This window comes from Parambassis ranga, chromosome 18, assembly GCF_900634625.1.
Source record: "Parambassis ranga chromosome 18, fParRan2.1, whole genome shotgun sequence".
NCBI lineage: Eukaryota > Metazoa > Chordata > Actinopteri > Ambassidae > Parambassis > Parambassis ranga.
In genome coordinates, this window is record NC_041038.1 from 5,161,866 (window position 1) to 5,189,816 (window position 27,951).

Genomic DNA, 27,951 nt, shown 5'->3' on the forward strand with positions numbered 1-27,951 from the left:
CAGTCAAAATAAACAATATGTCCCATTTATTTGTTTTTCGTAACCATGTGTAAATACAAGACATAATTCTACTTTTTAAATTCTGTTGCACATTCAGAAGTAAAAAACACAGGGTAAAAAATTCAGGGTTTATTTATAGTCTTAATTGAGGTAGCATTTACCCTGTACATGATTTACTAGAGAAGGTGCCAGCTTTTGTCTGTCATCGGGCTCCATGCACTGTTCTGTAGATAATCATGATGAGAAATACAGTTTGGTGTCACCTGCATTTCTGATGCAATCAGACACCCAGAGTGAAAACAGTTTTAATAAAGAAAACTCACCTTTGTCTGTCAGCCATCCATATAGTTTAGCTCTGTGTAGTGTTCCTGGTTTAGCCTGTTGTCCAGAGTAACTTACAGGCTGTGTGTGTGTCTCCTCCCTGTGTTGGGATGATATCAGTTTTAATCCCTCTTTAGCTTTTCTTCCTTCTTATCCAAAGCGCTCTATCTTAGTCTTGACAGATATTTGTCCCAACTGAATTTCCTCCAGGATTTCACAATCATTTATTACTTGAAGTGTTTGTGTGGATGCAATACGTTCAGAGACATATGAGGGTGTCCATTATTTCAAAAGTGCCTCTTCCAAAGATTCAGTCATGAAGTCTGCTCTAGCACCCCATCTGCCCTGTGACTAATCCAATTTCTGTGCTAATCTGATTAGCAAACGTCAGGTTGTGTAGTCTATTCTGAAGTCAGTGTTGTGGTTAGCCTGTAGCAACTAAAAGGGATACTATTACTGGAGTGAGGCAGGTCTAAGATTTATGCTGATTAAGACTTTTTAAGAGAGCAAAGGGGAGAATAAAGGGGGTGGAGGAGAAGGGTAACAGATACATCTAGTTAATGCTGGATGGAAGGAAACGAGAAATAGCACATATATATGATCCATGTTAGATAATACATACCAAACAACACAAAAAATTGTCTTTGTACAGTTTTATTTCCCAAAATTGCACAATTTTGATTTGAAATCAGTTCTAATTATAAAACATACATTTGCTATATAATTTAGATGTTTAATAACAAAAAAGTCTCTCATTCACATTTATTATATCTCATTCAAAGATTCGCAAAGATAAATTTAAATAGAGAGACATTTTTCTGCCCCTTCAAGCAGTAGTTCTTAACATGGCCTGATTAGTCATTCATTTCCCTTCTTTCATACTTTCATAACACAAACAAAGAAGACAGACACTAGATGTTGTTTTACATCAGATTGTAATGCCATCTAAATCCCTACAAATGACTGGGCGGATAATTAGTGGTGATTTGTTGGTGCCGTTGTCACTCATATCTGGGTTGAAAAATGGAAACATGGCCTCAGTGAAGCAGAACTCTTTAAAGGAATAGATGTGCGATTTGGTCTCTGCATCATAAAATGCCACTGTCCCGTCCTCATAATCCAAAAACACACCAACAACCTGCGGCCTCTGACAGAGACACAACAGCTCTGCCTGTCCTGCACATGCCCGGTACTCACTGCCCTTCCTTAAACATATAGTCCAATAACCGTCCTCCGGGCTCAGTGTAACCACACCTTTCCTGTTGACGGACTGTTGGGCTACACCCAGATCCCACGCTGTCTTGTCTCCCACGTCCACCTCCCAGTAGTGCCTGCCGGAGGTGAAACCCTGTGTAGAAAGAGAGACTCAGCTCTACTCAGCTCAGATGGACTTCTTCCGGGAGGGACACGCACACACACAGATCTTTATTTACCCTGAGAGCGAGGGCACATGGCGCTGTGTCAAAGCGCTCTGGTGTGTCAGTCAGATTTTGTTCGGCATCTCCATCCTGGATCTGCCTCCCATCCTCTGATAGAACCAGCCAAGGATTGGCTGTCCTGGGGTCCAGATGTACATCAGCTGGGAGACAGCCACAGTTTATATGGAACTTCATTGTCCTCAAGATTACAAAACTATACATTGTTTTTTAATAAATATGGTAATAATAAAAGGTTGGTAATCTGCTGCTATCAATATACCCATTAATACAGTCAGTTGTCATGTCAAACTGGACAAAATAGAAAGAAAGAAAAGTGAGTGACAGATGCTGACCTGCATACTGCTGCATCTTCTCATGCTCTGGAAAATAATGAGAACATATCATCAAAAACAAATAGTCTTTAATTTGTGATATGATTGTTGTATCATATAATTGACCTTGAGTGGAGAGCTTTTTCACTTCTAATTGTAACTGCTGTTTAATGTTGGCCAGTTCTCTCCTTATCATGCTCAAACATGTGTCTGAATGGATGATGATATCAGCGCAGGCTTTGTAAGATGGAGGACAGTTCAGCACTGGAAACCTCTGACACAAACAGAAGAGAAATACATCATAATAACGACAAGCTAATAATGCTACTGTGCACCCCGGAGTGTTTTTAACTCCTGACCTGCAGAAGATGGAGGTGGTCCTCAGAATGAAATAGCTGCTCCATCTCACTTCTTCTTTTCTGCAGCTCGGTGATTTCCAGCTGCAGCTCTGTGATGAGTCTCTCTGCCCTCTTCTCTGCTGCAGCCTGCTTCCTCTGAATCCTTTCTATCAGCACAGCTTGACTCCTCTCCATGGCATGAAATAGAGCAGTGAAAACCTCCACACTTTCTTCTATGTCCCTCTTTGAATTTTCCTGTAGACATTGTATGAGAAGCACAACTGATTTTTTTAAAAAAAAAAACAGCCCAGTTTTCTTTATGCAAACTCACTTTACTGAGCTCCACCGAGTGTTTGATCTCCTTCACTTTCTGCAGTCTATCCTGGATCATGTGCTGAACATCAGACTCAACCCTCTTCATCTGAGCCTGAACATCAGAAAAGGAAATCACAGGAAACTACAGTCATTCTAATGAATGTTTCTAGAGCACTGGATGGGGGAGTGCTTACCTTCTTCTCCTGGCTCTCTCGCTCCACTGGGACAGTGTCATGACAGCGGTGGTCTGTCTCAGTGCACAGCACACAAACGCTTCTCTGGTCGCTCCTGCAGAACAGCTCCAAGAGCCTTTGGTGCCTATTACACATCCTGTTCTCCAGCATTGGCACAGGTTCAATCAGTTTGTGAATCTTCAATGTGGCCACTCTCAGGTGAGGCTCCAGGTGACTCTCACAGTATGAGGTGAGACACACGAGGCAGGACTTTAGAGCCTTAGTTTGCGTCCCTTTGCACACGTCACAATATATTATTTTTCCTGCAAATGACGTCACGCCATTTTGCCTTTGAGCTCGGATCTGCTCTGACATCTCTTTGGCGAAAGAGTTTTCACAAAGTTCTGGACAGCCCTCAAAGGCTGTCTGACATTTGGGACAGGTGATAATGGGGCTGCTGTCCCAGTGCGATGTGATGCAGGTGAAGCAAAAGCTATGACCACAAGGGATGGAGACAGGTTCTGAGAAAACATCCTGACAGATGAAACACTGAAACTGCACCTCTGACAGAAGAACACCGGGAGAGGCCATGACCTTAGATTGAGAGAAAGAACATCAAGTTTATAGGATTACCAATATGATGATAATCATTTATATTCAGAAAAAAAGAGAAGTATGTTTTAGTAAGAGGACTACACGATGCATCCACTTTCTTTAGAGAATCAGTGTCCTTTTCATTAGCTTGGAACACTTTAAAGCCTGCTGGCCAAAGTGATTATGTAAGTTTTTTGTTTTTAGGGTATTTTAAAGTTATTGATGTCACACTGAGCACAAAATGAACATTTTCTCACAAAGACGTTGTCTTTAGAAACTACTTGTGGTGATGCCTTAGTAAAACTAAAACAGCTATTCATAAAGGAATTGTTCCCTTTGCCATACCACAATAATTATCAATAAACAATTTTGATTATCTTACCAGTCACTGCAGTGATGATGACACCACTGCTTCTGACGTTCTCAAACACAGAGAAGAGAGTGAATGTGTATTAGCTTGGAACACTTTAAAGCCTGCTGGCCAAAGTCCACCTGTGAGAGTTACCCTCTGTCACACTTTATAAAATTACCTTCAAACATTAACCCATTAGGACCGGAAAAACTAAACTGCTTCCTCTTCAACAGCCAGTGCTGTTGTTAGTCTCTTAATACTGCACACCCTGAAAGTAGAAACACCCAATATTAGCTCTGTCCTGCACTGACTTGTACATGTGAGCCTATGTGCACAGAGCAAAACAGTCACAGAAATGAATGCATTTGTTAGATCAAAATATCTGAGCTACCATTTTGTCCTACCTTATTCCTCTGAGAGAAAGCTGACCTCTGGGCAAATAGTGAAACTGTGATTGTAAAGCCAAAGTCCTCCCCATTCAGCTGTTTACCACTCCCTCTGGGACTCGTTGTTCCAGGGTGGGAGGAGTATGGTCTGGTTGCAGTTGCATTACTAGATTTGTATTGTGTAGTATTTCTTTGTGCTTGTGTTTGACTGACAAACAACGCTTGAAGATGCCAAAGTTGTCCTTTCACCATTCAAAGCTTTATTTATAAAATACAGTATAACACATTAGAACAAATCTGAATACATTCTAACAATGACAAAAACACTAATTATCATTTATTTTTATGGATGGATAAATTGACTAATCAGAGAAAAAAGAGGTAAGACTTGTTCAGGGAAGTATACTGATACTGTTATAGCTGCATATAGTGCAAAGAGTTACATATACTGTATATAAATAAGTATAAGTGGTGGATATAAATAAGTAGATTTACTCATAGAACTTCCAAATACAAAAAAAATCTTATTTGATTCTTTTTTCTTTGTAATTCCTCTAAACAACAGAGACAAATATTGGGCGTTTTTAATTATTTGTTCCATTTTCTTTAACTAAAATAATTCAGTATGTGTGAAGAAAAATGGACTGCAGATCCACTCCACTCCATTTCATCTGATCTTTCTTCTCATGGCACAGACTGAACCAACAGGCTGTACAACTGTGGCAACAATCCACGTTGTCTGAAAAGCTAAAAAATACACGTGTAATGTTTACAAGTGGTCAAAACAAATTTAACTGATTTAAAGTAAAGAAGATTTTGAAAGTAACAATACAGACAAAAAACCTAAAAAGGAACAAAAGAGAGTCTCACCTCTGCCACCGCGTCCTCTATGTCTGATTTGGACGGCGTAACAAGTAATCGCAATTTTACGTTTAATGCAATGACATATGCTGTTGACACAAATAAACAATATGTTACACAAAATATATGAAGAAGACTATGTAAAATTCTAATAATATTCCATGAACCATTATTTAATTAAAAACAAAAGATAATGACAAAAGTTGCTTTCAACAGTGTTTAGTATTTTATAATAATATAACATAAAAAATGGTTTTTAAATAGTAGCTCATGTTTCAGCAGCAAATATATCCACATAAATAAAACAGAATAAATAAATTAGATGTAAATAATAAAAATGCCGTAACAAGGTTATAAAAGAAGAATACATTTCAAACTGCAATAGTTGTAAAAAAAATACTTACAAGGCCCTTTTGTGACGTTAAGTGAAAGAAGAGTCAAATAAATTTTGGAGAGGGGGTGTTGGGTTGGATAGAAAGAAGAACATGTCAGGTTAATTCAAAATTTCTTTTCACTTTTAAAAATTAAAGATGTTAATTTGTATTCATTAAGCTTAAATTATCATTGGCATGACAGTTAAAAAGTAGCAAAGCTGAGAAAATATACAAGGAACAAGGAAATGCAACATGACACCACAGAGCAGCTGTTTAACACATGGAAGGGAAAAACTAGTAACAGGCATTGCAGTAGACAACAGTCTATAGAATAAAATCTTACCAGTGAAAGCTGTGAGTTGTATTCCACTGCTACTGACGTTCTCAAACACAGAGAGGAGAGTGAATGTGTATTTAGTTCCAGCAGTGAGGGAGGAGACTGTGTGATTCACTGGTCCATCTCCAGCTGGTGCACTGATTTTTGTCTCTGAACCATTAAACTGGAGAATGAAGCTGACATTGTTGTTCACTTTGTTCCACTGCAGAGTGATACTGGTCTCAGTATGCCCAGCTAATCTGAACCGTCCTGGGTTTGGAGGAACTGAAACAGTAAGAAAAAAAATCAGTGATTATGTAAGTTTTTTGTTTTTAGGGTATTTTAAAGTTATTGATGTCACACTGAGCACAAAATGAACATTTTCTCACAAAGACGTCTTTAGAAACTACTTGTGGTGATGCCTTAGTAAAACTAAAACAGCTATTCATAAAGGAATTGTTCCCTTCCATTGTTGCCATACCACAATAATCAATAATATCATAACAATAATAATATCAATAAACAATTTTGATTATCTTACCAGTCACTGCAGTGATGATGACACCACTGCTTCTGACGTTCTCAAACACAGAGAAGAGAGTGAATGTGTATTTAGCTCCAGCAGTGAGAGAGGAAACTGTGAAGATTACTGGTCCATCTCCAGCTGGTGCAGCAATGTTTATCTCTGAACCATTAAACTGGAGAATAAAGCTGACGTTGTTGTTCACTTTGTTCCACTGCAGAGTGATACTGGTCTCACTTTGTCCAACAGCTCTGAAGTTGTCTGTGTACTGAGGAGCTGAAACGACAGAATACCGTACAAGTTATTTTTTACAGGAATTTAAACTGTGGGCTTAATGTCTACACAGCAGTCCAGAATAATCCATCATTGCATCCTCTTAAAGCAGGGGTCACCAAATGGCGGACCACGTTCCGGGTCCGGACCCAGAAGCCGTCCCATACGGACCCGAACTTAAACAGCAGACCTGATTAAAACCTGACGAGGCTCTTCTGTTTTAACTGCCGCAGCTTTTCATTGACTTTACGGTAGTGGCTTAGCACATGAGGAAATGCACAGACCAAGGCCGTAGAGAGAGTTTTACTCTACTGCTCTGGCACAGACCAGTAGAGTTTATCCAACCCACGTGAAAACCCTCAGCCAATCAAATCTGGGCATTTCAGGTGGTAAAATTTGCGACTACAATACAAGTTGCAGACAGGTTACACACGTGAAAAGATGAACGAAAAGGAAAGAAAGACAGCTATACACCGGGGTTAAAGTGGGCCAGAGCAGTCCAGTATGACATTCCGGCAGCTTCTAAGAACTAAATAAAAAAATAATTAAATATTCTTATAGTAATGTTGTAATTATTCGGAGATGCAGGTTGCAGTCTGGTTGTTTCTGTCATGCTGATATTCAATAAATCGACCAATTAAATCCCCTCTCCCTCTCACACACACTCACCACTTTGTTCTGCTGTACCTGTGCATGCAAAGAAAGTTGCATTCACAGTTTCTGTGACCTGGAACATCGGTGCATTCAGAATTTAGTACAGGGCTCAATAACCATCATTGGATGGAGGAGGATGAGGGAGGAGAGGACAGCAGAGGATTACAGATTATTTACAAACATACTAAATGGAAATGGTATTTGGAAAATTTTAGCTGGCATAATTTATGTAATGTAGAGGGGTTTATATGTAGAAAAGTATTGTTCAAGATAATTAAAGAAAAACTTTGAAGTGACAGTATTTCCAGCATTGTGATGAACATACATGAAAATAAATATTATGGTACATACATCCCCTACTTTCCCCTTATTTTAAAATGCAACCCTACTTTTATGCAATTAATGAAAGAACATTCTACAGTTCTATATTGTGACAAAAATGTTGTCAAAAGTTTTTAAATTGTACTGTATTGTAGTACTGATTTGGTTGTCTGAAGTTGTCTGTGTTATGAGGAGCTGAAATGACACAATACAAGTATTAAATAGTTTTTGAAAATTATTTTTTTTACAGGAATTTAAACTGTGGGCTTAATGTCTACACAGCAGTCCACATTAATCCACCATTCCATACTCTTAAAGAATTTATCATACACAGACTCATGGGGCCCTAGAACATATGCCAGCTGTCAAAGGGCAGGAGGCAGGGTACACCCTGGAAAGGACGATATTCTATCACAGAGGAAGACAGAGCGGGACACACAGAGAAAAACAAGCCTTTTCCTCGTACCACTCACACCTATGTCCAATATAGATTCACCAATTAACCAAATATACATGTTTTTGGAATGTTGGGAACAAAAGGAACAATAGTTCAGTCGTCAAAACAAAGAAAACGAAAACCAGAAGAGTACATAACCAGAAATGTAAAATGTGATGAAATGGAAACAAAATGATGGTTTGTTGAACTGCTGTAGATGATAACATGAGTCATCTTACCAGTGACAGCTGGGAGTTGTATTCCACTGCTTCTGATGGTCTCAAACACAGAGAAGAGAGTGAATGTGTATTTAGTTCCAGCAGTGAGGGAGGAGACTGTGTGATTCACTGGTCCATCTCCAGCTGGTGCACTGATGTCTGTCTCTGAACCATTAAACTGGAGTATAAAGCTGACATTGTTGTTCACTTTGTTCCACTGCAGAGTGATACTGGTCTCATTTTGTCCTGACGATCTGAAGCTGTCTGTGTTCGGAGGAGCTGAGAAATAAAGAAGTAATTTAATCAGATTTAATTAGCTGGCAGAAATGTAAAGTTATTGTAGTCCACCAAAACAGCTGCTCAAGAACTGATCTCACTGAGCAGCACCTACACATATTTCAGCCATGGGCTTGATTTAAAAACATGTCACCATCATATGTGTAGTACACATACAGTGTGATAATAAAACAGGATTATTGTGGTTGCATTAGTCACTAACTTACCAGTAACTGCAGTGATGCTGACACCACTGCTTCTGACGTTCTCGTAAACAGAGAACAGAGTGAATGTGTATTTAGTTCCAGCAGTGAGAGAGGAGACTGTGTAAGGCAGTGGTCCACTGGCACCTGGTGCACTGACTTCTGTCTCTGTACCATTAAACTGGAGAATATAGCTGACATTGTTCTCTTTATTCCACTGCAGGATGATACTGGTCTCACTTTGTCCAACTGCTCTGAAGCTGTTGGTGTTCTGAGGAGCTGAGAAAGTGAAAAAAGAAAAGAATATCATTTAGTGTTTCCTTACAAATTACCACTGGTAGTATAATGTTGTTGTTTCATCATAAAGGACAGAAAAAGGTGAAATTTGCTGCAATTCAGCAAGTGATGGGTTGTTAAATGACTGAAGTACAGATGACAAAGTGAAACATCTTACCAGTAACTGCAGTGATGATGACACCACTGCTTCTGACGTTCTCAAACACAGAGAAGAGAGTGAATGTGTATTTAGTTCCAGCAGTGAGGGAGGAGACTGTGTGATTCACTGGTCCATCTCCAGCTGGTGCACTGATGTCTGTCTCTGAACCATTAAACTGGAGAATAAAGCTGACATTGTTGTTCACTTTGTTCCACTGCAGAGTGATACTGGTCTCATTTTGTCCTGATGATCTGAAGCTGTCTGTGTTCTGAGGAGCTGAAAACGGCAAAAGTAACAAATTCACTATCAAAGGACTGCCCATGAAATAATTCAAGTTGTTCTCCAACGTTTACAAAACCTACTATGTCTATGTGACACAGGTTTTAGTTTTATCAAGGACTGATGTTGTAGAATCGATTACATGTTTCCATTTATTTGGATCAAAGTTTATATTTAACAAGACACACAACCAGTAATAAACTAATTAAGGATATTGCGTGCGAAGAGAAGCAGGACACTGAGTGATTAAAATAATATTTCACAAAAACCTATTCCTGGACATGTTCATGGGTCACTGTGCACAGATTTGAAACTGAAACATCTTACCAGTGACAGCTGTAAGTTGTATTCCACTGCTTCTGACATTCTCAAACACAGAGAAGAGAGTGAATGTGTATTTAGTTCCAGCAGTGAGGGAGGAGACTGTGTGATTCACTGGTCCATCTCCAGCTGGTGCACTGATGTTTGTCTCTGAACCATTAAACTGAAGAATAAAGCTGACGTTGTTGTTCACTTTGTTCCACTGCAGAATGATACTGGTCTGACTTTGTCCAACAGCTCTGAAGTTGTCTGTGTTATGAGGAGCTGAAATGACACAATACAAGTATTAAATAGTTTTTGAAAATTATTTTTTTACAGGAATTTAAACTGTGGGCTTAGTGTCTACACAGCAGTCCACATTAATCCATCATTCCATCCTCTTAAACATTTTATCACACACAGAGTCATGGGGCCTAGAACCTATGCCAGCTGTCAAAGGGCAGGAGGCAGGGTACACCCTGGAAAGGACGATAATGTATCACAGAGGAAGACACAGCGGGACACACAGAGAAAAACAAGCCTTTTCCTTGTACCACTCACACTTGTGTCCAATATAGATTGGCCAATTAACCAAATATACATGTCTTTGGAATGTTGGGAACAAGAGGAACAATAGTTCAGTCGTCAAACCAAAGAAAATGAAAATCAGAGAAAAGCACGAAAACCAGAAATGTGAAATGTGACAAAATAGAAACGAAGTGATGGTTTGTTGAACTGCTGTAGATGATAACATGAGTCATCTTACCAGTGACAGCTGGGAGTTGTATTCCACTGCTTCTGACGTTCTCAAACACAGAGAAGACAGTGAATGTGTATTTAGTTCCAGCAGTGAGGGAGGAGACTGTGTGATTCACTGGTCCATCTCCAGCTGGTGCACTGATGTTTGTCTCTGAACCATTAAACTGGAGAATAAAGCTGACATTGTTGTTCACTTTGTTCCACTGCAGAGTGATACTGGTCTCATTTTGTCCTGACGATCTGAAGCGGTCTGTGTTCTGAGGAACTGAGAAATAAAGAAGTAATTTAATCAGATTTAATTAGCTGGCAGAAATGTAAAGTTATTGTAGTCCACCAAAACAGCTGCTCAAGAACTGATCTCACTAAGCAGCACCTACACATATTTCAGCAATGGGCTTCATTTAAAAACATGTCACCATCATATGTGTCAAGTACATACAGTGTGATAATAAAACAGGATTATCATGGTTGCATTAGTCACTAACTCACCAGTAACTGCAGTGATGCTGACACCACTGCTTCTGACGTTCTCAAACACAGAGAACAGAGTGAATGTGTATTTAGTTCCAGCAGTGAGAGAGGAGACTGTGTAAGGTAGTGGTCCACTGGCACCTGGTGCACTGACTTCTGTCTCTGTACCATTAAACTGGAGAATATAGCTGACATTGTTCTCTTTATTCCACTGCAGGATGATACTGGTCTCACTTTGTCCAACTGCTCTGAAGCTGTTGGTGTTCTGAGGAGCTGAGAAAGTGAAAAAAGAAAAGAATATCATTTAGTGTTTGTTTACAAATTACCACTGGTAGTTTAATGTTGTTGTTTCATCATAAAGGACAGAAAAAGGTGAAATTTGCTGCAATTCAGCAAGTGATGGGTTGTTAAATGACTGAAGTACAGATGACAAAGTGAAACATCTTACCAGTAACTGCAGTGATAATGACACCACTGCTTCTGACGTTCTCAAACACAGAGAAGAGAGTGAATGTGTATTTAGTTCCAGCAGTGAGGGAGGAGACTGTGTGATTCACTGGTCCATCTCCAGCTGGTGCACTGATGTTTGTCTCTGTACCATTAAACTGGAGAATATAGCTGACATTGTTCTCTTTATTCCACTGCAGGATGATACTGGTCTCACTTTGTCCAACTGCTCTGAAGCTGTTGGTGTTCTGAGGAGCTGAGAAAGTGAAAAGAGAAGAATATAATTTAGTGTTTGTTTACAAATTACCACTGGTAGTATAATGTTGTTGTTTCATCATAAAAGACAAAAAAAGTAAAATATGCTGCAATTCAGCAAGTGATGAGTTGTTAAATTGTAAAGAAAAGATGATAAAGTGAAACATCTTACCAGTAACTGCAGTGATGATGACACCACTGCTTCTGACGTTCTCAAACACAGAGAAGAGAGTGAATGTGTATTTAGTTCCAGCAGTGAGGGAGGAGACTGTGTGATTCACTGGTCCATCTCCAGCTGGTGCACTGATGTTTGTCTCTGAACCATTAAACTGAAGAATAAAGCTGACATTGTTGTTCACTTTGTTCCACTGCAGAGTGATACTGGTCTGACTTTGTCCAACAGCTCTGAAGTTGTCTGTGTTATGAGGAGCTGAAATGACACAATACAAGTATTAAATAGTTTTTGAAAATTATTTTTTACAGGAATTTAAACTGTGGGCTTAATGTCTACACAGCAGTCCACATTAATCCATCATTCCATCCTCTTAAACATTTTATCACACACAGAGTCATGGGGCCTAGAACCTATGCCAGCTGTCAAAGGACAGGAGGCAGGGTACACCCTGGAAAGGACGATATTGTATCACAGAGGAAGACACAGCGGGACACACAGAGAAAAACAAGCCTTTTCCTTGTACCACTCACACTTGTGTCCAATATAGATTGGCCAATTAACCAAATATACATGTCATTGGAATGTTGGGAACAAGAGGAACAATAGTTCAGTCGTCAAACCAAAAAAAATGAAAATCAGAGAACAGCACAAAACCAGAAAATTGAAATGTGACAAAATAGAAACGAAGTGATGGTTTGTTGAACTGCTGTAGATGATAACATGAGTCATCTTACCAGTGACAGCTGGGAGTTGTATTCCACTGCTTCTGACGTTCTCAAACACAGAGAAGACAGTGAATGTGTATTTAGTTCCAGCAGTGAGGGAGGAGACTGTGTGATTCACTGGTCCATCTCCAGCTGGTGCACTGATGTTTGTCTCTGAACCATTAAACTGGAGAATATAGCTGACGTTGTTCTCTTTATTCCACTGCAGGATGATACTGGTCTCACTTTGTCCAACTGCTCTGAAGCTGTTGGTGTTCTGAGGAGCTAAGAAAGTGAAAAAAGAAAAGAATATAATTCAGTGTTTCCTTACAAATTACCACTGGTAGTATAATGTTGTTGTTTCATCATAAAGGACAGAAAAAGGTGAAATTTGCTGCAATTCAGCAAGTGATGGGTTGTTAAATGACTGAAGTACAGACGACAAAGTGAAACATCTTACCAGTAACTGCAGTGATGATGACACCACTGCTTCTGACGTTCTCAAACACAGAGAAGAGAGTGAATGTGTATTTAGTTCCAGCAGTGAGAGAGGAGACTGTGTGATTCACTGGTCCATCTCCAGCTGGTGCACTGATGTCTGTCTCTGAACCATTAAACTGGAGAATAAAGCTGACATTGTTGTTCACTTTGTTCCACTGCAGAGTGATACTGGTCTCATTTTGTCCTGACGATCTGAAGCGGTCTGTGTTCTGAGGAGCTGAGAAATAAAGAAGTAATTTAATCAGATTTAATTAGCTGGCAGAAATGTAAAGTTATTGTAGTCCACCAAAACAGCTGCTCAAGAACTGATCTCACTAAGCAGCACCTACACATATTTCAGCAATGGGCTTGATTTAAAAACATGTCACCATCATATGTGTCAAGTACATACAGTGTGATAATAAAACAGGATTATCATGGTTGCATTAGTCACTAACTCACCAGTAACTGCAGTGATGCTGACACCACTGCTTCTGACGTTCTCAAACACAGAGAAGAGAGTGAATGTGTATTTAGTTCCAGCAGTGAGGGAGGAGACTGTGTGATTCACTGGTCCATCTCCAGCTGGTGCACTGATGTTTGCCTCTGAACCATTAAACTGAAGAATAAAGCTGACATTGTTGTTCACTTTGTTCCACTGCAGAATGATACTGGTCTGACTTTGTCCAACAGCTCTGAAGTTGTCTGTGTTCTGAGGAGCTGAAATGACACAATACAAGTATTAAATAGTTTTTGAAAATTATTTTTTTACAGGAATTTAAACTGTGGGCTTAGTGTCTACACAGCAGTCCACATTAATCCATCATTCCATCCTCTTAAACATTTTATCACACACAGAGTCATGGGGCCTAGAACCTATGCCAGCTGTCAAAGGGCAGGAGGCAGGGTACACCCTGGAAAGGACGATATTGTATCACAGAGGAAGACACAGCGGGACACACAGAGAAAAACAAGCCTTTTCCTTGTACCACTCACACTTGTGTCCAATATAGATTGGCCAATTAACCAAATATACATGTCTTTGGAATGTTGGGAACAAGAGGAACAATAGTTCAGTCGTCAAACTAAAGAAAATGAAAATCAGAGAAAAGCACGAAAACCAGAAAAGTGAAATGTGACAAAATAGAAACGAAGTGATGGTTTGTTGAACTGCTGTAGATGATAACATGAGTCATCTTACCAGTGACAGCTGGGAGTTGTATTCCACTGCTTCTGACGTTCTCAAACACAGAGAAGACAGTGAATGTGTATTTAGTTCCAGCAGTGAGGGAGGAGACTGTGTGATTCACTGGTCCATCTCCAGCTGGTGCACTGATGTTTGTCTCTGAACCATTAAACTGGAGAATAAAGCTGACGTTGTTGTTCACTTTGTTCCACTGCAGAGTGATACTGGTCTCATTTTGCCCTGATGATCTGAAGCTGTCTGTGTTCTGAGGAACTGAGAAATAAAGAAGTAATTTAATCAGATTTAATTAGCTGGCAGAAATGTAAAGTTATTGTAGTCCACCAAAACAGCTGCTCAAGAACTGATCTCACTAAGCAGCACCTACACATATTTCAGCCATGGGCTTGATTTAAAAACATGTCACCATCATATGTGTCAAGTACATTCAGTGTGATAATAAAACAGGATTATCATGGTTGCATTAGTCACTAACTCACCAGTAACTGCAGTGATGCTGACACCACTGCTTCTGACGTTCTCAAACACAGAGAACAGAGTAAATGTGTATTTAGTTCCAGCAGTGAGAGAGGAGACTGTGTAAGGTAGTGGTCCACTGGCACCTGGTGCACTGACTTCTGTCTCTGTACCATTAAACTGGAGAATAAAGCTGACATTGTTCTCTTTATTCCACTGCAGGATGATACTGGTCTCACTTTGTCCAACTGCTCTGAAGCTGTTGGTGTTCTGAGGAGCTGAGAAAGTGAAAAAAGAAAAGAATATCATTTAGTGTTTGTTTACAAATTACCACTGGTAGTATAATGTTGTTGTTTCATCATAAAGGACAGAAAAAGGTGAAATTTGCTGCAATTCAGCAAGTGATGGGTTGTTAAATGACTGAAGTACAGATGACAAAGTGAAACATCTTACCAGTAACTGCAGTGATAATGACACCACTGCTTCTGACGTTCTCAAACACAGAGAAGAGAGTGAATGTGTATTTAGTTCCAGCAGTGAGGGAGGAGACTGTGTGATTCACTGGTCCATCTCCAGCTGGTGCACTGATGTCTGTCTCTGAACCATTAAACTGAAGAATAAAGCTGACATTGTTGTTCACTTTGTTCCACTGCAGAATGATACTGGTCTCATTTTGTCCAACAGCTCTGAAGTTGTCTGTGTTCTGAGGAGCTGAAATGACACAATACAAGTATTAAATAGTTTTTGAAAATTATTTTTTTACAGGAATTTAAACTGTGGGCTTAGTGTCTACACAGCAGTCCACATTAATCCATCATTCCATCCTCTTAAACATTTTATCACACACAGAGTCATGGGGCCTAGAACCTATGCCAGCTGTCAAAGGGCAGGAGGCAGGGTACACCCTGGAAAGGACGATATTGTATCACAGAGGAAGACACAGCGGGACACACAGAGAAAAACAAGCCTTTTCCTTGTACCACTCACACTTGTGTCCAATATAGATTGGCCAATTAACCAAATATACATGTCTTTGGAATGTTGGGAACAAGAGGAACAATAGTTCAGTCGTCAAACTAAAGAAAATGAAAATCAGAGAAAAGCACGAAAACCAGAAAAGTGAAATGTGACAAAATAGAAACGAAGTGATGGTTTGTTGAACTGCTGTAGATGATAACATGAGTCATCTTACCAGTGACAGCTGGGAGTTGTATTCCACTGCTTCTGACGTTCTCAAACACAGAGAAGAGAGTGAATGTGTATTTAGTTCCAGCAGTGAGGGAGGAGACTGTGTGATTCACTGGTCCATCTCCAGCTGGTGCACTGATGTTTGTCTCTGAACCATTAAACTGGAGAATAAAGCTGACATTGTTGTTCACTTTGTTCCACTGCAGAGTGATACTGGTCTCATTTTGCCCTGATGATCTGAAGCTGTCTGTGTTCTGAGGAACTGAGAAATAAAGAAGTAATTTAATCAGATTTAATTAGCTGGCAAAAATGTAAAGTTATTGTAGTCCACCAAAACAGCTGCTCAAGAACTGATCTCACTAAGCAGCACCTACACATATTTCAGCCATGGGCTTGATTTAAAAACATGTCACCATCATATGTGTCAAGTACATTCAGTGTGATAATAAAACAGGATTATCATGGTTGCATTAGTCACTAACTCACCAGTAACTGCAGTGATGCTGACACCACTGCTTCTGACGTTCTCAAACACAGAGAAGAGAGTGAATGTGTATTTAGTTCCAGCAGTGAGGGAGGAGACTGTGTGATTCACTGGTCCATCTCCAGCTGGTGCACTGATGTTTGTCTCTGTACCATTAAACTGGAGAATATAGCTGACATTGTTCTCTTTATTCCACTGCAGGATGATACTGGTCTCACTTTGTCCAACTGCTCTGAAACTGTTGGTGTTCTGAGGAGCTAAGAAAGTGAAAAAAGAAAAGAATATAATTTAGTGTTTCCTTACAAATTACCACTGGTAGTATAATGTTGTTGTTTCATCATAAAAGACAAAAAAAGTAAAATATGCTGCAATTCAGCAAGTGATGAGTTGTTAAATTGTAAAGAAAAGATGATAAAGTGAAACATCTTACCAGTAACTGCAGTGATGATGACACGACTGCTTCTGACGTTCTCAAACACTGAGAAGACAGTGAATGTGTATTTAGTTCCAGCAGTGAGGGAGGAGACTGTGTGATTCACTGGTCCATCTCCAGCTGGTGCACTGATGTTTGTCTCTGAACCATTAAACTGAAGAATAAAGCTGACATTGTTGTTCACTTTGTTCCACTGCAGAGTGATACTGGTCTGACTTTGTCCAACAGCTCTGAAGTTGTCTGTGTTCTGAGGAGCTGAAATGACACAATACAAGTATTAAATAGTTTTTGAAAATTATTTTTTTACAGGAATTTAAACTGTGGGCTTAATGTCTACACAGCAGTCCACATTAATCCATCATTCCATCCTCTTAAACATTTTATCACACACAGAGTCATGGGGCCTAGAACCTATGCCAGCTGTCAAAGGGCAGGAGGCAGGGTACACCCTGGAAAGGACGATATTGTATCACAGAGGAAGACACAGCGGGACACACAGAGAAAAACAAGCCTTTTCCTTGTACCACTCACACTTGTGTCCAATATAGATTGGCCAATTAACCAAATATACATGTCATTGGAATGTTGGGAACAAGAGGAACAATAGTTCAGTCGTCAAACCAAAAAAAATGAAAATCAGAGAACAGCACAAAACCAGAAAATTGAAATGTGACAAAATAGAAACGAAGTGATGGTTTGTTGAACTGCTGTAGATGATAACATGAGTCATCTTACCAGTGACAGCTGGGAGTTGTATTCCACTGCTTCTGACGTTCTCAAACACAGAGAAGACAGTGAATGTGTATTTAGTTCCAGCAGTGAGGGCGGAGACTATGTGATTCACTGGTCCATCTCCAGCTGGTGCACTGACTTCTGTCTCTGTACCATTAAACTGGAGAATAAAGCTGACATTGTTCTCTTTATTCCACTGCAGGATGATACTGGTCTCACTTTGTCCAACTGCTCTGAAGCTGTTGGTGTTCTGAGGAGCTAAGAAAGTGAAAAAAGAAAAGAATATAATTAAGTGTTTGTTTACAAATTACCACTGGTAGTTTAATGTTGTTGTTTCATCATAAAGGACAGAAAAAGGTGAAATTTGCTGCAATTCAGCAAGTGATGGGTTGTTAAATGACTGAAGTACAGATGACAAAGTGAAACATCTTACCAGTAACTGCAGTGATGATGACACCACTGCTTCTGACGTTCTCAAACACAGAGAAGAGAGTGAATGTGTATTTAGTTCCAGCAGTGAGGGAGGAGACTGTGTGATTCACTGGTCCATCTCCAGCTGCTGCACTGATGTCTGTCTCTGAACCATTAAACTGGAGAATAAAGCTGACATTGTTGTTCACTTTGTTCCACTGCAGAGTGATACTGGTCTCATTTTGTCCTGATGATCTGAAGCTGTCTGTGTTCAGGGGAGCTGAAAACGGCAAAAGTAACAAATTCACTATCAAAGGACTGCCCATGAAATAATTCAAGTTGTTCTCCAACGTTTACAAAACCTACTATGTCTATGTGACACAGGTTTTAGTTTTATCAAGGACTGATGTTGTAGAATCGATTACATGTTTCCATTTATTTGGATCAAAGTTTATATTTAACAAGACACACAACCAGTAATAAACGAATTAAGGATATTGCGTGCGAAGAGAAGCAGGACACTGAGTGATTAAAATAATATTTCACAAAAACCTATTCCTGGACATGTTCATGGGTCACTGTGCACAGATTTGAAACTGAAACATCTTACCAGTGACAGCTGTAAGTTGTATTCCACTGCTTCTGACATTCTCAAACACAGAGAAGAGAGTGAATGTGTATTTAGTTCCAGCAGTGAGGGAGGAGACTGTGTGATTCACTGGTCCATCTCCAGCTGCTGCACTGATGTATGTCTCTGAACTACTAAATTGCAGAAAGAAGATGACATTCTTCACTGTATTCCACTGCAGAGTGATACTGGTCTCAGTTTGTTCAAATGACCTAAAAACATTCGCACTCTGAGGAGCTGAGGAAGAAAAGGAACAGTGATGAATATTTGCTCATGGTAGTTAAAATGTCAGATGTGTAACCCACATGATATTAGTGATCCAGGAAATAACTGTCTTCTGTTATTATTGGTGTTCAAATGAAATGATATGGGCTAATTTCTAACCTTTCTTATGTACAATATGTGTTCAGTTTTATACTGTTGAAGTAATTCAAGTGTGAACTACTTTGTATGAAATAAGATACATGGACAAGGACTCTAGTCACTACCTATCGGACTTGTTTGTTGTAAATGAATGAAACAGCCAGTGAATATTATTTACATCAAATATATTCTAGGATAACTACAATGGTGTTCTCAGGTGATGATGATAATAATGGAGTTACATATCTTACCAGTAGCCGCAGTAATATTTACTCCACTGCTTCTGACGTTCTCAAAAACAAAGAACAGAATGAATGTGTATTTGGTTCCAGCAGTGAGGGAGGAGACTGTGTGATTCACTGGTCCATCTCCAGCTGGTGCACTGATGTTTGTTTCTGAACCATTAAACTGGAGAATAAAGCTGACACTGTTGTTCATTTTATACCACTGTAGAGTGATACTGGTCTCACTTTGTTGCACTGATTTGAAGCCTTCTACATTAGGTGGAGCTAAACAGAAAAAGAAGAGAGATGGGATTATTACATGTGATTCTCAGAGGAAAGTTGATTAAACAGGTGCTTTTCCATCAGGACAGCACTCCAGCCCACAAATATACAGTGCACAATAAGAATGTAGATTTCAACTCATCTAAACATCCAATTATGTTGCACCCATGAACACAGGAGGATGATTATGTTGAAAAATAAATATTGAAGATTTTCTAAGATAGATTACTCTACCTATCTCTAAAAAAACGAACATCAATTTTGGAGCCACTTCAACACAAATGAATGAACTGAAACATCTTACCAGTGACTGCAGTAATGTTCGCACCAATGCCTCTGACATTTTCAAACAATAATAACAATAACAACAATAATGTTGTTGTTTTACCATTAAAGTCAGAAAAAAGTGAAATATGCTGCAATACAGCAAGTGATGGGTTGTTAAATCACTGAAGCACAGATGACAAGGTGAAACATCTTACCAGTAAGTGCAGTGATGATGACACCACTGCTTCTGATGTTCTCAAACACAGAGAAGAGAGTGAATGTGTATTTAGTTCCAGCAGTGAGAGAGGAAACTGTGAGGATTACTGGTCCATCTCCAGCTGGTGCAGCAATGTTTATCTCTGAACCATTAAACTGGAGAATAAAGCTGACAATGTTGTTCACTTTGTTCCACTGCAGAGTGATACTGGTCTCACTTTGTCCAACAGCTCTGAAGTTGTCTGTGTACTGAGGAGCTGAAACGACAGAATACAAGTATCAAATAGTTTTTGTTTTTTTATTTTTTACAGGAATTTAAACTGTGGGATTAAAGGTAGGGTAGGAGATTTGGACGCACATTACCTACCACATTACATGGACGCACATTACCTGAAGACGAGCTGCAGTCTGTAACTTCGGCCATTACGCAGGTACCTCTCTCGTGCACGCAGGGCAGGAAGAGAGTGACAACCAGCCAATACACCACACATTGTCCACCCAGATGATTGGCTGGTTGTCACTCTCTTCCTGCCCTGCGTGCACGAGAGAGGTACCTGCGTAATGGCCGAAGTTACAGACTGCAGCTCGTCTTCAGGTAATATGTAATGTGTCGTCTTTTGGAATGTGTGGGAAAGCGAAAAAAGAAGAGGAACAATTGTCGAGTTGTCACCAAAAAAAGATGCAAATCAGAGAAGAGTACAAAACCAGAAAAGTGAAATGTGATGAAATGGAAACAAAGTGATGGTTTGTTGAACTGCTGTAGATGATAACATGAGTCATCTTACCAGTGACAGCTGGGAGTTGTATTCCACTGCTTCTGACGTTCTCAAACACAGAGAAGACAGTGAATGTGTATTTAGTTCCAGCAGTGAGGGAGGAGACTGTGTGATTCACTGGTCCATCTCCAGCTGGTGCACTGACTTCTGTCTCTGTACCATTAAACTGGAGAATATAGCTGACATTGTTCTCTTTATTCCACTGCAGGGTGATACTGGTCTCACTTTGTCCAACTGCTCTGAAGCTGTTGGTGTTCTGAGGAGCTGAGAAAGTGAAAAGAGAAGAATACAATTTGGTGTTTGTTTACAAATTACCACTGGTAGTATAATGTTGTTGTTTCATCATAAAAGACAAAAAAAGTAAAATATGCTGCAATTCAGCAAGTGATGAGTTGTTAAATTGTAAAGAAAAGATGATAAAGTGAAACATCTTACCAGTAACTGCAGTGATGATGACACCACTGCTTCTGACGTTCTCAAACACAGAGAAGAGAGTGAATGTGTATTTAGTTCCAGCAGTGAGGGAGGAGACTGTGTGATTCACTGGTCCATCTCCAGCTGGTGCACTGATGTTTGTCTCTGAACCATTAAACTGGAGAATAAAGCTGACGTTGTTGTTCACTTTGTTCCACTGCAGAGTGATACTGGTCTCATTTTGTCCTGATGATCTGAAGCTGTCTGTGTTCTGAGGAGCTGAGAAATAAAGAAGTAATTTAATCAGATTTAATTAGCTGGCAGAAATGTAAAGTTATTGTAGTCCACCAAAACAGCTGCTCAAGAACTGATCTCACTAAGCAGCACCTATACATATTTCAGCAATGGGCTTGATTTAAAAACATGTCACCATCATATGTGTCAAGTACATACAGCGTGATAATAAAACAGGATTATCATGGTTGCATTAGTCACTAACTCACCAGTAACTGCAGTGATGCTGACACCACTGCTTCTGACATTCTCAAACACAGAGAACAGAGTGAATGTGTATTTAGTTCCAGCAGTGAGAGAGGAGACTGTGTAAGGCAGTGGTCCACTGGCACCTGGTGCACTGACTTCTGTCTCTGTACCATTAAACTGGAGAATATAGCTGACATTGTTCTCTTTATTCCACTGCAGGATGATACTGGTCTCACTTTGTCCAACTGCTCTGAAGCTGTTGGTGTTCTGAGGAGCTGAGAAAGTGAAAAAAGAAAAGAATATCATTTAGTGTTTGTTTACAAATTACCACTGGTAGTATAATGTTGTTTCATCATAAAAGACAGAAAAAGGTGAAATATGCTGCAATTCAGCAAGTGATGGGTTGTTAAATGACTGAAGTACAGATGACAAAGGAAAACATCTTACCAGTAACTGCAGTGATGATGACACCACTGCTTCTGACGTTCTCAAACACAGAGAAGACAGTGAATGTGTATTTAGTTCCAGCAGTGAGGGAGTAGACTGTATGATTCACTGGTCCATCTCCAGCTGGTGCACTGATGTCTCTCTCTGAACCATTAAACTGGAGAATAAAGCTGACATTGTTGTTCACTTTGTTCCACTGCAGAGTGACACTGGTCTCATTTTGTCCAACAGCTCTGAAGTTGTCTGTGTTATGAGGAGCTGAAATGACACAATACAAGTATTAAATAGTTTTTGAAAATTATTTTTTTACAGGAATTTAAACTGTGGGTTAAATGTCTACACAGCAGTCCACATTAATCCATCATTCCATACTCTTAAAGAATTTATCACACACAGAGTCATAGGGCCTCGAACCTATGCCAGCTGTCAAAGGGCAGGAGGCAGGGTACACCCTGGAAAGGACGATATTGTATCACAGAGGAAGACACAGCGGGACACACAGGGAAAAACAAGCCTTTTCCTTGTACCACTCACACCTATGGCCAGTATAGATTCACCAATTAACCAAATATACATGTTTTTGGAATGTTGGGGAAAGCGAAAAAGGAAGAGTAACAATTGTCGAGTTGTCACCAAAAAAAGATGCAAATCAGAGAAGAGTACAAAACCAGAAAAGTGAAATGTGACGAAATGGAAACAAAGTGATGGTTTGTTGAACTGCTGTAGATGATAACATGAGTCATCTTACCAGTGACAGCTGGGAGTTGTATTCCACTGCTTCTGACGTTCTCAAACACAGAGAAGAGAGTGAAGGTGTATTTAGTTCCAGCAGTGAGGGAGGAGATTGTGTAATTCACTGGTCCATCTCCAGCTGCTGCACTGATGTTTGTCTCTGAACCATTAAACTGGAGAATAAAGCTGGCATTGTTGTTCACTTTGTTCCACTGCAGAGTGATACTGGTCTCATTTTGTCCTGATGATCTGAAGCTGTCTGTGTTCTGAGGAGCTGAAAACAGCAAAAGTAACAAATTCACTATCAAAGGACTGCCCATGAAATGATACAAATTGTTCTCCAACGTTTACAAAACCTACAATGTCTATGTTACACAGGTTTTAGTTTAATAAGGACTGTAGTGAGTCAAATACATATTTAACAAATGGCATCAAAGTGTATATTTGACAAGGTAGACCAACAGTAAGAAACACTAAATGGGAATATTACGATAACATGCGAGAGGAGAAGCAGGAAACTGAATTGAAAAAAACTATTCGACTAAGAAAATACTTTTAAGACTCTCACATTGAAAGTGTTAACATGTTCATGTGCTGCCATGTGTCTTTCTTAAAGTGAAACATCTTACCAGTGACAGCTGTGAGTTGTAATCCACTGCTTGTGACGTTCTCAAACACAGAGAACAGAGTGAATGTATATTTTGTTGCAGCAGTGAGATCGAAGACTTGGACGACTACTCGTGTATCTCCAGCTGGTGCAGCGATGTTTGCCTTTACACCAAGAAACTGGAAAATAAAACTGACATTGTTGTTCACTTTGTTCCACTGCAGAGTGACACTGGTCTCATTTTGTCCAAGAGCTCTGAAGTTGTCTGTGTTCTGAGGAGCTGAAACGACAGAATACAAGTATCAAATAATTTTTCAATTTTATTTTTTGCAGGAATTCAACCTGTGGGCTTAATGTCTACACAGCACTCCACATTAATCCATCATTCCATCCTCTTAAAGAATTTATCACACACAGACTCATGGGGCCTAGAACCTATGCCAGCTGTCAAAGGGCAGGAGGCAGGGTACACCCTGGAAAGGACGATATTGTATCACAGAGGAAGACACAGCGGGACACACAGGGAAAAACAAGCCTTTTCCTCGTACCACTCACACCTATGTCCAATATAGATTCACCAATTAACCAAATATACATGTTTTTGGAATGTTGGGGAAAGCGAAAAAAGAAGAGGAACAATTGTCGAGTTGTCACCAAAAAAAGATGCAAATCAGAGAAGAGTACAAAACCAGAAAAATGAAATGTGATGAAATGGAAACAAAGTGATGGTTTGTTGAACTGCTGTAGATGATAACATGAGTCATCTTACCAGTGACAGCTGGGAGTTGTATTCCACTGCTTCTGATGTTCTCAAACACAGAGAAGACAGTGAATGTGTATTTAGTTCCAGCAGTGAGGGAGGAGACTGTGTGATTCATTGGTCCATCTCCAGCTGGTGCACTGATGTTTGTCTCTGTACCATTAAACTGGAGAATATAGCTGACATTGTTCTCTTTATTCCACTGCAGGGTGATACTGGTCTCACTTTGTCCAACTGCTCTGAAGCTGTTGGTGTTCTGAGGAGCTGAGAAAGTGAAAAAAGAGAAGAATATAATTTAGTGTTTGTTTACAAATTACCACTGGTAGTTTAATGTTGTTGTTTCATCATAAAAGACAGAAAAAGGTGAAATATGCTGCAATTCAGCAAGTGATGGGTTGTTAAATCACTGAAGTACAGATGACAAAGGAAAACATCTTACCAGTAACTGCAGTGATGATGACACCACTGCTTCTGACGTTCTCAAACACAGAGAAGACAGTGAATGTGTATTTAGTTCCAGCAGTGAGGGAGGAGACTGTGTGATTCACTGGTCCATCTCCAGCTGCTGCACTGATGTTTGTCTCTGAACCATTAAACTGGAGAATAAAGCTGACATTGTTGTTCACTTTGTTCCACTGCAGAGTGATACTGGTCTCATTTTGTCCTGATGATCTGAAGCTGTCTGTGTTCTGAGGAACTGAAAACAGCAAAAGTAACAAATTCACTATCAAAGGACTGCCCATGAAATGATACAAGTTGTTCTCCAATGTTTACAAAACCTACAGTGTCTATGTTACACAGGTTTTAGTTTAATAAGGACTGTAGTGAGTCAAATACATATTTAACACATGGCATCAAAGTGTATATTTGACAAGGTAGACCAACAGTAAGAAACACTAAATGGGAATATTACGATAACATGCGAGAGGAGAAGCAGGAAACTGAATTGAAAAAAACTATTCGACTAAGAAAATACTTTTAAGACTCTCACATTGAAAGTGTTAACATGTTCATGTGCTGCCATGTGTCTTTCTTAAAGTGAAACATCTTACCAGTGACAGCTGTGAGTTGTAATCCACTGCTTGTGACGTTCTCAAACACAGAGAACAGAGTGAATGTATATTTTGTTGCAGCAGTGAGATCGAAGACTTGGACGACTACTCGTGTATCTCCAGCTGGTGCAGCGATGTTTGCCTTTACACCAAGAAACTGGAAAATAAAGCTGACATTGTTGTTCACTTTGTTCCACTGCAGAGTGACACTGGTCTCATTTTGTCCAACAGCTCTGAAGTTGTCTGTGTTCTGAGGAGCTGAAACGACAGAATACAAGTATCAAAATCATTTTTGAATTTTGGTTTTTACAAGAATTTAAACTGTGGGCTTAATGTCTACACAGCAGTCCACATTAATCCATCATTCCATCCTCTTAAAGAATTTATCATACACAGACTCATGGGGCCCTAGAACATATGCCAGCTGTCAAAGGGCAGGAGGCAGGGTACACCCTGGAAAGGACGATATTCTATCACAGAGGAAGACACAGCGGGTCACACAGGGAAAAACAAGCCTTTTCCTTGTACCACTCACACCTATGGCCAATATAGATTGACCAATTAACCAAATATACATGTTTTTGGAATGTTGGGGAAAGCGAAAAAACAAGAGTAACAATTGTCGAGTTGTCACCAAAAAAAGATGCAAATCAGAGAAGAGTACGAAACCAGAAAAGTGAAATGTGACGAAATGGAAACAAAGTGATGGTTTGTTGAACTGCTGTAGATGATAACATGAGTCATCTTACCAGTGACAGCTGGGAGTTGTATTCCACTGCTTCTGACGTTCTCAAACACAGAGAACAGAGTGAATGTGTATTTAGTTCCAGCAGTGAGGGAGGAGACTGTGTGATTCACTGGTCCATCTCCAGCTGCTGCACTAATGTTTGTCTCTGAACCATTAAACTGGAGAATATAGCTGACATTGTTGTTCACTTTGTTCCACTGCAGAGTGATACTGGTCTCATTTTGTCTTGATGATCTGAAGCTGTCTGTGTTCTGAGGAACTGAGAAATAAAGAAGTAATTTAATGAGATTTCATTAGCTGGCAGAAATGTAAAGTTATTGTAGTCCCCAAAACAGCTGCTCAAGAACTGATCTCACTGAGCAGCACCTACACATATTTCAGCCATGGGCTTGATTTAAAAACATGTCACCATCATATGTGTTAAGTACATACAGCATGATAATAAAACAGGATTATTGTGGTTGCATTAGTCACTAACTTACCAGTAACTGCAGTGATGCTGACACCACTGCTTCTGACATTCTCAAACACAGAGAACAGAGTAAATGTGTATTTAGTTCCAGCAGTGAGAGAGGAGACTGTGTGATTCACTGGTCCATCTTCAGCTGGTGCACTGATGTTTGTCTCTGAACCATTAAACTGGAGAATAAAGCTGACATTGTTGTTCACTTTGTTCCACTGCAGAGTGATACTGGTCTCATTTTGTCCTGATGATCTGAAGCTGTCTGTGTTCTGAGGAGCTGAAAACAGCAAAAGTAACAAATTCACTATCAAAGGACTGCCCATGAAATGATATAAGTTGTACTCCAATGTTTACAAAACCTACAATGTCTATGTGACACAGGTTTTAGTTTAATAAGGACTGTAGTGAGTCAAGTACATATTTAAGAAATGGCATCAAAGTGTATATTTTACAAGGTAGACATACAGTAATAAACACTAAATGGGAATATTAGGATAACAAGCGAGAAGAGATGTAGGACATTGAACGATAAAATACTATTTGATGAAAATACTTTTAAGACTCTCACATTGAAAGTGTTAACATGTTCATGTGCCGCTATGTGTCTTTGTTAAAGTGAAACATCTTACCAGTAACTGCAGTGATGCTGACACCACTGCTTCTGATATTCTCAAACACAGAGAACAGAGTGAATGTGTATTTAGTCCTAGCAGTGAGGGAGGAGACTGTGTAAGGTAGTGGTCCACTGGCACCTGGTGCACTGACTTCTGTCTCTGTACCATTAAACTGAAGAATATAGCTGACATTGTTCTCTTTATTCCACTGCAGGGTGATACTGGTCTCACTTTGTCCAACTGCTCTGAAGCTGTTGGTGTTCTGAGGAGCTGAGAAAGTGAAAAAAGAGAAGAATATAATTTAGTGTTTGTTTACAAATTACCACTGGTAGTTTAATGTTGTTGTTTCAACATAAAAGACAGAAAAAGCTGAAATATGCTGCAATTCAGCAAGTGATGGGTTGTTAAATCACTGAAGTACAGACGACAAAGGAAAACATCTTACCAGTAACTGCAGTGATGATGACACCACTGCTTCTGACGTTCTCAAACACAGAGAAGACAGTGAATGTGTATTTAGTTCCAGCAGTGAGGGAGGAGACTGTGTAAGGCAGTGGTCCACTGGCACCTGGTGCACTGACTTCTGTCTCTGTACCATTAAACTGAAGAATATAGCTGACATTGTTCTCTTTATTCCACTGCAGGGTGATACTGGTCTCACTTTGTCCAACTGCTCTGAAGCTGTTGGTGTTCTGAGGAGCTGAGAAAGTGAAAAAAGAGAAGAATATAATTTAGTGTTTGTTTACAAATTACCACTGGTAGTTTAATGTTGTTGTTTCATCATAAAAGACAGAAAAAGGTGAAATATGCTGCAATTCAGCAAGTGATGGGTTGTTAAATCACTGAAGTACAGACGACAAAGGAAAACATCTTACCAGTAACTGCAGTGATGATGACACCACTGCTTCTGACGTTCTCAAACATAGAGAAGACAGTGAATGTGTATTTAGTTCCAGCAGTGAGGGAGGAGACTGTGT

General features: G+C 39.7%; 1 protein-coding gene across 9 annotated transcripts; it reads right to left on the reverse strand.

The window, feature by feature from the left end:
* Nucleotides 1-959: 959 nt before the first annotated feature.
* btr33 (bloodthirsty-related gene family, member 33) lies at nucleotides 960-27,938 on the reverse strand. Of its 9 annotated transcripts, XM_028429114.1 has the most exons (10): nucleotides 4,248-4,277; nucleotides 4,022-4,111; nucleotides 3,874-3,913; nucleotides 2,919-3,491; nucleotides 2,741-2,836; nucleotides 2,431-2,664; nucleotides 2,198-2,345; nucleotides 2,093-2,119; nucleotides 1,755-1,900; nucleotides 960-1,669 (listed from the first exon to the last, which is right to left on the reverse strand). In XM_028429114.1, exons 4-10 carry the CDS (start codon nucleotides 3,486-3,488, stop codon nucleotides 1,250-1,252), a joined length of 1,641 nt encoding a protein of 546 aa, XP_028284915.1. In that variant the 5' UTR covers nucleotides 3,489-3,491; nucleotides 3,874-3,913; nucleotides 4,022-4,111; nucleotides 4,248-4,277; the 3' UTR covers nucleotides 960-1,249. The 9 variants fall into 9 exon arrangements, with proteins under 9 accessions (XP_028284915.1, XP_028284910.1, XP_028284916.1 ...); XM_028429109.1 differs by having other exon boundaries at nucleotides 3,874-4,111; nucleotides 4,248-4,284; XM_028429115.1 differs by lacking the exon at nucleotides 4,248-4,277 and having other exon boundaries at nucleotides 3,874-3,905.
* Between the last annotated feature and the right edge of the window lie 13 nt (nucleotides 27,939-27,951).

Coding starts and splice junctions, on each gene's coding strand:
- btr33 (XM_028429113.1), bottom strand. CDS start 3,488: ATGGCCTCTCCCGGTGTTCTTCTGTCAGAGGTGCAGTTTCAGTGTTTC. Junction 1,901..2,092: donor GAAGATGCAGCAGTATGCAG/GTCAGCATCTGT, acceptor GCTGTCTCCCAG/CTGATGTACATCTGGACCCC. Junction 1,670..1,754: donor CATGTGCCCTCGCTCTCAGG/GTAAATAAAGAT, acceptor CTTTCTACACAG/GGTTTCACCTCCGGCAGGCA.